The 11,066-nt window shown below is 33.3% G+C and overlaps 2 protein-coding genes across 2 annotated transcripts; one reads left to right on the forward strand and one right to left on the reverse strand.

The window, feature by feature from the left end:
• Positions 1–1,825: 1,825 nt before the first annotated feature.
• Positions 1,826–7,946, reverse strand: mmy (UDP-N-acetylglucosamine pyrophosphorylase mmy). The gene has a single exon (XM_076133674.1). The coding sequence runs from the start codon at positions 7,706–7,708 to the stop codon at positions 6,248–6,250; it is 1,461 nt and encodes a 486-aa protein (XP_075989789.1). The 5' UTR covers positions 7,709–7,946; the 3' UTR covers positions 1,826–6,247.
• Positions 7,947–8,259: 313 nt separating this feature from the next.
• LOC142985589 (uncharacterized) lies at positions 8,260–9,997 on the forward strand. Its single transcript, XM_076133857.1, has 2 exons — positions 8,260–9,314; positions 9,776–9,997. Exons 1-2 carry the CDS (start codon positions 8,445–8,447, stop codon positions 9,971–9,973), a joined length of 1,068 nt encoding a protein of 355 aa, XP_075989972.1. The 5' UTR covers positions 8,260–8,444; the 3' UTR covers positions 9,974–9,997.
• Positions 9,998–11,066: the final 1,069 nt, after the last annotated feature.

The raw sequence follows: 11,066 nt of genomic DNA on the forward strand, positions 1-11,066 counted from the left end.
GGTGTGAAAGTTGTAGAAATCTTTTAGGATTTTCGACTGATTGAACTGAAATTAATCTAGATCCCCACATAGGATACTTTTAACTACGCCAAAACCTTTTGACTCTGACAAAGTCGCGGGTGGAATATAGTAATATACTTATTATTAGTGTTCTTTCTTTCATCGTGGTATTTTCGACCAATTTGGTATATTTATTTTTTAGATTTTGGTACTTAAAGAGATGTCCAATCATGTGATTTTCGTAATCTTTACATAATACATACAAGGGACACGAGAAGGGTCTGTTTAACCCAGGCAACTGAACAACCTTTCTCTAGGAACATAAGTCCAATTTGTATGGAAACACGTTTTTTTCCATAATTCAACATCTTTTCCTATGAATGTTGTTCATTTTCATGGGCTAAACACCCTTAAGTTATGCCTCATATAGTAGGTACCCATCTAGACCTATTATTATTATTATTTTCTATTACTACAGTGATAATGATTTACTAACTGCAAATGTAACCTTGTAATCCTATACATTTATATCGGATTACAAAGTTATTTATGCAGTTAATGTTTTTAGAAAACTGGACCGAAATTAGAAAATATTTGAATTTTCCCATGATTAAGACACTAAACCCTATTTGTATTCTAAATTTGAAGCTTCTATGTCTGCTAGAAGTACCTTATACTTTTGATGATCGGTGAGTCAGTGAGTCAGTGAGTCAGTGAATCAGTGAGTGACAAAATTCAGAAACTTTAACAAGTTGTTATTCTTAAACTACTGGTTCAAATTGACTGAAATTTTAAATATACCGTGTTTATACAATGACTAATTAGTTGCTGCAAATTCAAGCTTCTTGTTTTATCCACAACGAAATTATAGGGGTGTCAAAAATAGCCCGAATTGCTTCGAGAAAAGGATGGTACGGCCGTGCCGCTTTTTTTTGCTCGACTTGCGGGGGCACTTCCGTGCCCCCAGATAGACTCGCCCCCTATTACATGGGACTAACATTGGTAATGGCGGAACCTGGGTGTATTTTATACACCTCTGCCTTAATGTAAAAATGCGTGGAACTTTCTAGAAATAATCAATCAATCAGCCAGTACTTCTTCCCTTTATATATGTTCTAGTCTATATACTATGTTCTAGTCGGCTTCCAGTCTCACCGGATGCAGCTGAATACCAGTACTTTATATGGATCGACTGTCTATCGGACATCCACAACACAGTTACCTGTTATATTCTTTCTTGAAACAGATGCTCCTGAATTAAGCATAGTACTTAAAGAATCTTAAAAATATTTAATTTGACCCCAAAAGTCGAAAACTTGGAACCCCATGACCTATCAACTTAACAGTCAAGGTTAAAAACATAAAAATCAGTCTCACAACCTGATATTAGAATATTAAAAAGAAATAATAATATTATTGACATTTGTACTACTTACAAAACTGGCCAGACGAGTTTCTTAACGCTGGCAACTCGTTACGAAAAAGTTACGAAATAAAAATCGCAATACTGGTAACACATTCGAATTACGCATTCCAATTTTAAAAATTTATTGACAGATCTTTTGTTCGAAATTTAATTGCGTATTTTTGTGCAGTAGGCTTAGTAGTTATAATGTCGTTAGGTAATTAGTTTGATTCCCGCTTGAGACGATACTAATTGTTTATTGTTTGTCAGGTTGTATTAAGTACATAAAAACGAAAAGTTAGCACCATACCTGACCCCGGAATCGAACTCGAAACCTCGTAATCAGTTACCACGTCGTACACTACCTCTCACACAAAAGAGACAGTTTCCAGGTACAGACAGAAAAATAAAACATTTAAATAGATATAAAAAAATTACTTTAATAATTTTATTATTAAAAGGAACGTAAATATATTAATATATAAAATTTCATTATAATTATGACTAAGATTTAAGTACATTGTATAATACAATATTAATAATCATTTCAAGAAAAATGAAAACTGTCAAACCATCTTACACGATCATCTTCGAAACTACTTAATCGATTTGAGTAAAACTTGTGTGTAACACTACGACGTTTACTTTACTTTATGACTTTTTACGTGCTTAGGAGGGCACGTAAAACAGTCGGTCCCGGTTGTTGTCAATTAAGATAACAGTCGTTAAGCCACGTCAGAGACTTTCGGGCGGCTTGAACAACTTTGACACTAGGTTGACCACTAACCATACGATAAGAAGAAGACCGTATCAAATCTTCAGGTAGAATGTTTCCAGGATAAAATTACAGTTTTCATTTTACTTGAAACGCATACAAGTTATAACTTGCAGATTATAAACCGATATTTAATGATATTTAGGTACATAATGTATTATTGCTTTTATTAAAAGATCTTCCTACGTTATTCGAAGCTCAATCGGCTTACGGCTTAGCAACTTACACTTTAAAGCCGTTCATATTTTTTTTTACTATCGGCAAAAGCCGAACTAAAGCCGCTATCCCACTGGCGATTTAAGCCGATTTTACGTCGAATAAACTGGAAAGACCCTTGGATTTTTTACATGTTCTTTTGGGTAAATAACAATTTATTTTTACCCTTTATTCAAATTAAATTATTGACAATACAATTTTAAAAACGACGTTTCTTTTGAACTAGAATAGCTGCAATATATTTGACAATGTTTAATCATGTTTAAATTGAGATCTTAAAATTTTCTCAATTCCTTTAGACAGGTCCAAAGACGCGTCACTCCAGGTTGTGCAGAGTAGCACATCCATAATTTATTAGATGAATGTTTGACATAAAGAAAAAAAATGGCTGACTAAAAAAAATACAGGCATTGTGATATTTTCATAAAATATGGGGCCATTATTGATACAACTCTTATTTTTTAAACTATTACAATGTAGTGTCTATAAAATAAACCGCAAAAAACATTTTTAAAATGTGAAAATTTATTAATTTAAAAATGGCGTATAATTTGTATACGCAACTATCCATCAGCCTAGGCAAAGGAAATATTGAAACAGCGTTATTAAATAACTCGTTATTAATCACTGCTTTTATAACGATAATCACGTTACGAAATAATGTTAACGAATAATAACGATGAACTAATTTATAGATCAAATTAACTTTAATGAAGCCCCGGTTTCACCACTCCTAGAAAAAGTTTGAATGTAAAATTTGACTATGAATTTCATTTTTTTTTATGCATCGGATAGGTAATCTACGAGGTGTAAAACCCTAAAGATTTTAATTATATTTACATCGTTTACAATTTTGAATCATAAAGTTTTAACTAATCTAAATATTGCTGTATTAAAGTAGGCAATTATATATGCGTTTAAATTGAAACAGTATTTACAAAATATCAATTTTAATTTTGCGTAGATTAGTTTTAGGCTGTTTAAAGCAGGCACGTGTAAGGCGGTGCGCGAAAAAAATATCGAATTATTAATGGAAATATTAGAAGAGGCTGAATGGGCATAGTTTTCCGTGCCTGCAATAAAATGGCGGCAAAAATATTGAGAAATTAGGATTTTTTTTATTCTCCACAGATAAATTTTAGTTTCACTAGTTCTGAATAAGTATCAAATGGGGGTTTGCGTTTGTTTTAAAACATCAACTGTCATTTTATTCAGCACATAATAATATGTTATTTGACACTAATTCTTTTGCGAAAATAGTGTTTTTGACAATGAAAAAAAATCAATTATTAATCCTCATGTCTACTCCTTCAAAAATTAAAGATGGCTTCCTTTCACTACAATAACTAAATCAAATTCGCTAAAATAATTGTGATGTAACATAACTAGAACGTCTAATTTGGCAGTAAAAATAATATAATTATAACAATTTTTAGTAATTGGCAGTATTTCGAAATAATTGTTAGTTTTTAATTCTAAAATATTTCACAATTCTTCAAACTTCAGTGAGTTAGAAAGGACAAAGTATTACTTATTTTGTGCAAATGACCAATCTAGGCCGCGCAACAAGCTTTTTGTAATATTTACAAGCTGTTATAATTATTTTAAAAATAATTAACCTAATTGGGAAATAGTGCCATCTTCACATTAAGCGATTATTATGAGTATCTATAAACGTGAAAAGTCGTGCCATTGTTGACAATACAAGTAAAAATATTGTAAAGTAACTTTCATTTAATTAATCCTGCGTCTGCACAATGAAAAAATGCCGAATTTTAAATACATATTACTGAAAATTTACGAAAAAAATATCATTACACTGTAAGAATTTTCCCGCGTAAAGTGGCAGTTGTATTTTTTTTATTGCTGTCTGTCTTGTGAAGAAAATCTATTAATAAATCGACTAAAATTATTATAAAAAATAGTTTACACTACATACTGCAATCGAAAAGACGCGATAATCTATTACTATTATGATGCCTTTTTAAATAATATAAATCGATTTTCACGCCAATTTAAGGTCCGATAAAAAGTCTACACAATTTTTCCACAGCTGGCACAAGCCAACGACCGTAATAAAAAATGTATGTAATTTTTTGGCGCCAATAACTCTTACTTTCAATGTCACAATGTTTTAAGACACGAGTGGGTCTTGTTTGAACCAGTTTTTTGTCCAATGACCCCCTTTTCATGAGGTTACGTGCGCGTAATCTGAAATCTTTGTAATTTGATGTAATAAACTGATGTTAATTTGTAATCACTTGAACAAAAAGATAAATATCGATTTTTGTTTTCATATCCGTAATATGGCGTAGCCTGATTGATTAATTATATTAGTAACAGAATATTCATGAAGATTAACAAAGATCAAGTGAAATATTAACCCCCGGTTTCTGAGAACATTTAGCGGTAGTTTATCTATTCAATAGCGTATTTTCATGAGTTAAAACGCTATTGAATAGATAAATTACCGTTTAATGTACCTCAGAAATCAGGGGTTAGTTATTGTTTACTGCTTTTGCATCACGAAATAATAATCTTCTAGGCGTCTGATATATTTCTACAATTAATTTTTATACGCATAGTATAGTTACGAATTTTAAAGACATTCTGGTTCATTTTCCACGGCCTCTTTCATACAATAAGTAACGCAAATATTCTCTGTAGACATTTTAAACGTTTAAAAGAATTTTCTAGAACATTTCTATAGCAATATTGTAATTTCCCTTTCACTAACCGCCATTTAAATTCCAGTCACGACTTACTGCTTCTAAAAGATATATTTACAATGCATTATAACGCTTTAAAACGCAGGAATAAGTAGAATTGTAAAATTATCTAACTTATGAAACCTAGCTCGAAAATCATTGTTTTAAAAATTACTTTCTTTTGTCACCGCGGCAAAACTTTTCATATCAATTATGCTATGGAATAACGTAAAGAAATATTAGATTTAAAAAAGGCTGCCCAACTACTGAAGATAAGAACAAATCTTTTTCAATATAACTAAAGAAATTGCATAAAAAAATCGACTACTTTTTATGTTTTTTTTTTCGTTTATATTAACATAGCTCCGATTCTTAATACTTCGGTAGTCAAACAGCCTAAGAGAATGTCTATAATAAATCTATTAGACTATAAGGTACCATAAAATATGAATATAATATGTACAGCAGGAAAAATATTTATGTAAAACAATATACAATTTTATATACTTTTCAATTTCCTGATCTTAAACTGGGCGTCGTAGTTTTTTAGCGAAATGAATATTCAATCTTTTATGTTTTTTAAGGCAAATGTTTTTTTTTTGTATTTTTGGGGCATTTCTTTATAATAATGATGCATTTTTTGTAATTTTTTTAAATAGTTTATATGTATGTAGGTGAGAAACAGATATGATGTGAATTTTAAATCAGGAAATAATGACGTCCGTATTTCGATAAAAACAGTAAAAAAACATCGAAAATACTAAGAAATGCCAATCAAAATCAAATAATCTTTAAATTCCAATCATGATTTTCGAACGTTATCGTAAAATCAAGATTACGAAAGACTGAGAACTAATTTCGCGCAAATGATTCCATTAACTAATCGATAATAATCTTATATTTATTGCGAATCGACTTAATGGGAATCAATTTAAAAATAATTCTTATAACTAAATGACTTGAAATTTATCCACCATAACAAATAACTAAAAATGTAACCAAAAAAGTTTCCAAATAAATTTTTCACTCATCAACAATTTATAAAAGTATTCTAGCCAAAAATAACAACTTAGAATTTCTTCAACATCACAATCACTCAAGTCTTTTTACCCGACTGCGAATCACAAAGGAGGGTAATGTGTTTCAATGTTTACCGTTCACTCCATTGGTGGCAGCTTCCTGCATGCTCTTGAGATGAAACGGGCTAATAGTAAACACTTCTCCGTTCACTAAATCCTGGATATTTTCACCTCCATAAGAGAGGAGTGGAGAAATTTCAACATTTATATCATCAGCAACCACACCCCCTGCTTCCCTTATATATTTTCTGTGCAACCGCAGTAGGTCTTCCCTAGCGGTAGACGGGCAGTCTTTTTTAACTGAATCAGCATTCTTTAAAGCAGAAAACTCAACATCTCTTGCCACTTCCAAGCATATAAAGTTTTCAGCAAATTCAAACACATCAAATATGAACTTCTCCATTTTAATTCCGTTAGGTTCCGAAGGCTTTTGACGGACTCCATCCTGGTCTACATAAGGTATCTTCTTTTTGGCAACATGTAGCTTCAATTTCGATTCGAAATTGCAGATTTTTGTTAAGAAATCTGCTGAAAAGTAGTGGTTACAGATGTTGCCTGCGGAGAAAGTGAGTCTGCCATCAGCATTCCTTCTTTCAGCGGCCTCGTCAGTCAGTTCTGAGTATTCTACTACCTTGTAATGTCCATTCACTCTGCAGACAACACCTACAGCTTCACTAGGGGTAGACTTTTGGACCACTTTGGCAGCACAATCCGCATTCTTACTCTTACAGTAACCGATAAACACTGGATCCGCAACTTTAATAAGAATATTATCAACCGAATGAGCATGTAGATGTTCAATTCCCCGCCTTGCAATGTCAGTAAGTACTCCCTGAGTCTTTAGAGCTCTGTACAGTCCACCGTTGCCATCAGGAGCTGACGATACATGGTGTTTTTCATCCAAAAAGATTTTACCTTCGAAATCAAAGCAAGGTAATGTTCCCTGTTCGAAGAAAACAACATCTTCTTCGTTCAAACCGAAGTATGAGTGGCTTTTGAAGAAGTCTGCAGTCGGCTGCTTAGTGTGTTCTGAGGTCATAATATACCAAGTGATTTTACCGTGTGTTCCGTATTTTTCAGCAGCCATTTGTTGCACACGGACTATCCTTTCCGCTTGGATCTGGAAAAGTGTCTTTTTGGATGGTAGACCGACATCATACATGCCTTTTGGGTGTCCAAATCCAAGCCTGGTAGCTTGGCCACCAGCCAGTAGCAAAACACCAACTTTTCCATCACTAATCTCCTTAAATCCGAGGTTTTCGTACTCCTCAATTTTTTCGTTGCTCAAATTCGGCACAGACTCATAATGAGCCTCAGGAATAGGCTTCAAATCCTCAACTTTTTCAAGAATAACTTTGCTTGTATCGTTTGCGCGCCTAAATAATTCATTCACTTCGGATAAGTCTAACTTTCCGATATCGCGAACTAATTGAGCCCGCTCTTTTTCATTTAGTTCCGGCCAGTATGTAAGCAGATGTCCTTGACCATGGGCGGACAATTCTCCGAGTAAACTATCGTAAGACATTTTAAACGCGCTATGACCGTTCTACGCGATTAGAAAGCGTATACTGGCTCATGGCTGCGAACAAGATAACATTTTCACTAATTCCCCACCACGGAGCGAAGGCAACGATACACGTCGGCCCGTTTTGACGTATACAGACTTTTCTGTATACAATCTTGTATTTACATTTTTGGTGGTACTATGTCGCCGGTATACCGATAATATACATTTTTATAAATCCATTGCTGCGTTCGCAATAATGTTCTTTGTCACTTATACATCAAAATCGGCAATGTTTATCGTGTAATTTGAAATTCTAGCTATAATCAATAGATACAATGTTCGGAAATTTACAACTGTCAAAGTTATAAAATTAGAATCTTATCATGACTGTAATCTCATTACGAAATCGTAGGTTATATTAATCTTAAAAGTATATTTTTGTAAATAAATATTGATAAATAATTATTTTTCATGCTTTTTATTTATTGATAAATCAGCTTTAGAATAAAATACAAACTAGTTGCTTGTTAAGTTTTTGAACGTAAAACCGCTTCGTCTATGGAAATAACTCGACTCGTATCATTGATAAACTTCGTTAACGCTTCATTAGTGCAGTGTTTGCAATATAAAGTAGTGGTTATTAATTATATGTGTAGTGAATTAAAGCGTTTGTTTTCACATAAATATAGTTTTGCTCAAATTTGAGATCTGTTTTTAAACTCTATGCCCGCCATGCGGACTGTTTGTCAAAAAGATGTCAAATGGCTTCCTAACAGACACACTCTATTTACTACTGGTTGCCATAGAATTTATACTTAATATAGTGTATAGTGTGATAAACAGTATATTTTTTATACTTAAGTTTTTATTCGAATACGTGTTCTGTATAAATATGACCGAATCGTCAAAGAAGAGGAAGAAAACATCGAATGCACAACCTAACCAAACTGTTGCTTCCCGTGGTCTTATTGATGCTAACTGGCAAAAGTTCCTGTCGAGCAGTCTTCTAATGGATAACAAGACCGAGAAACCGATGCAGGAAGTAAACAAAGACCATTACACAGGCGCCTTTAGGCGTTCAAGGAAGAAAAAAGCAAAAGACCACGACTCCGTACAAAATGACATGAAGACTCTAAACTTGGCATCAGACAGCAAGACCGTAGTCAATAGCATAGAATTAAAAAATAAATTTAGCGATTTGAATAGCGATGATAAAAGTGATGTGATTAATAGCACTAATGTAGTTAAATCGAATGAAAAAAAATCGAAAAATCGTCTAACGAAGTTTTTAGCTATGGATTGTGAGATGGTCGGCGTAGGATATGACGGAAACGATCACATGTTGGCGCGAGTGTCTATTGTAAATAAATTCGGCGATTGTATTTATGACAAATTCGTAAAAGCGCGGGAAGAGGTCAAAGATTATAGAACAGATATCAGCGGAGTTAGAAAAGAGGACTTATTGAATGGCGAAGACTTTACAAAGGTTCAGAAAGAGGTTTCGGAATTGATAAAAGGAAAGATTCTCGTTGGTCATTCATTGAAGAATGACTTGTCTGTGTTGTTCTTGTCTCATCCTAAGCGTAATATCAGAGACACCTCGAGATATAAACCGTTTAGAAAGGTAAGATATAGATTGAAGTGATACTAGATAGTAAGACTTGCTGCACTTTACAATTGGCTACTGTGATGGACTTAAGGCCTAACATCTCCTTTGTACCAGGAGAAGAGCCTTGCCTAGTAATGGGGCAATCAATTACTAATATTTTTTTCATAACTTAATCTACAAGAACTATTGTTTATTTGCAATTGAAATCAATATTTCTACTTACCCAACAAGTATAATCATCACTTTAATTAAATACATAGCTGATACTAGTGATTGTAGACAGTTGATATTTGTTATGAAGACTCCTTAGAGGAGAACTCCTTAAAGAGGATTCCATGTGGGCAATGCTGCAGGCCAAAAGATACTCTATAAATGATCTAGGCAATTTATATATCACCAAAACTGACTTGTGCTATAGAAATATTCATAAGTAACAAAACAATAAACACCTAAATACTTATTTTCTCTTCTTACAGATCACGAAAGGCAGCACTCCGTCCCTAAAACGTTTAGCTAAAGAGCTCCTCGGTATAGACATACAGTCCGGTGAACACTCGTCGGTAGAAGATGCCCGTGCCGCGATGCAGTTATATTGTAGTGTAGCTAAGCAGTGGGAGCCACAGATAGCCGACAAGAGAGGAAAACGAAAAGTACTGCCTACTGAAGATGATTAAATAAATTGTTTTTTAATATTTTAATATTTGCGTTTAATTTGTAAAGTCCTATATCATTTTGGTCACACTTGTGGCACTGGGTTTGTCCAATTTTTTTGTTAAATCTCTTAATTACTTGTGTGTTGTTAGGTCTTCAACAAACATACAAACAAAATAAAATACAACTAGACTAAAGGCCTTACTATAACATAATCAATGGTCATTAACATCAGGTCATAAACCTACAATAATTGACGAAATTTCATTTTCATAAAACCCATAGTTCAAAAACGGACATTAGTCAATTTCTTTGATGTTTGTTTCATGTGGGGACTCAAACCACGATCCCAGCAAACTAGGTGGCGTGCCGACCGCCTTAAACTCCGCGCCACGGAGTGTTTGTCTATACAAGTGGCGAAGCGCAGGTAAACTTGATTTCACAATACACATGAAATGGTGAGAATGATATAGTAATAGGGCAAGTGTTAATGTAACTTTATAAATACTTACATGCTCTGGCTCTCAGCAGAATTAACCTTGCACTTGACCCTTCAACACTCACAATTTCTCGAAATAAACTCATGAAACACTCAAATTCAAATAAACTTAATTCATACACTTTTTACAAGTATTTAAATTGCCATACAAAATTTAATCTACCTACGTTTCGGAAGGACTGTTGCTCGAGAAAATAAACGGCAAGAAAAGTTTACAACTGACCCTTTGTCGGATCCCTCATTATTATCTACTGTGCCACAAATACGCTTTAAAAATCTTTGGGCTTTAACAGTATTTTTAGTTTTTTTTTTTACTTTTTTGTGTAGTAGTTTTAGCATATAGTCAGGGTATATTCGGCCTATAGAGCAAAACCGTCTATTTGAAATAATAATCGTTATGTATAATATTCCACCCTGACCTCACATTGAAAAATGTTGTAAATAATATACCTATAGGTATTGTATATAATCTTTTAGTAAAATTAATGCAATAATCATTCTAAAGTACGGAAGTTTCCGAGTGCCTATCATTTTATAATTTGCAATTTATCGTCAAGTATGTTTGCTAAGAATTTTTTCACAGGCGCTTTCATATATTCCGAACTTTGAGCCTACAA

This window comes from Anticarsia gemmatalis, chromosome 30, assembly GCF_050436995.1.
Source record: "Anticarsia gemmatalis isolate Benzon Research Colony breed Stoneville strain chromosome 30, ilAntGemm2 primary, whole genome shotgun sequence".
Classification (NCBI taxonomy): Eukaryota; Metazoa; Arthropoda; class Insecta; order Lepidoptera; family Erebidae; genus Anticarsia; species Anticarsia gemmatalis.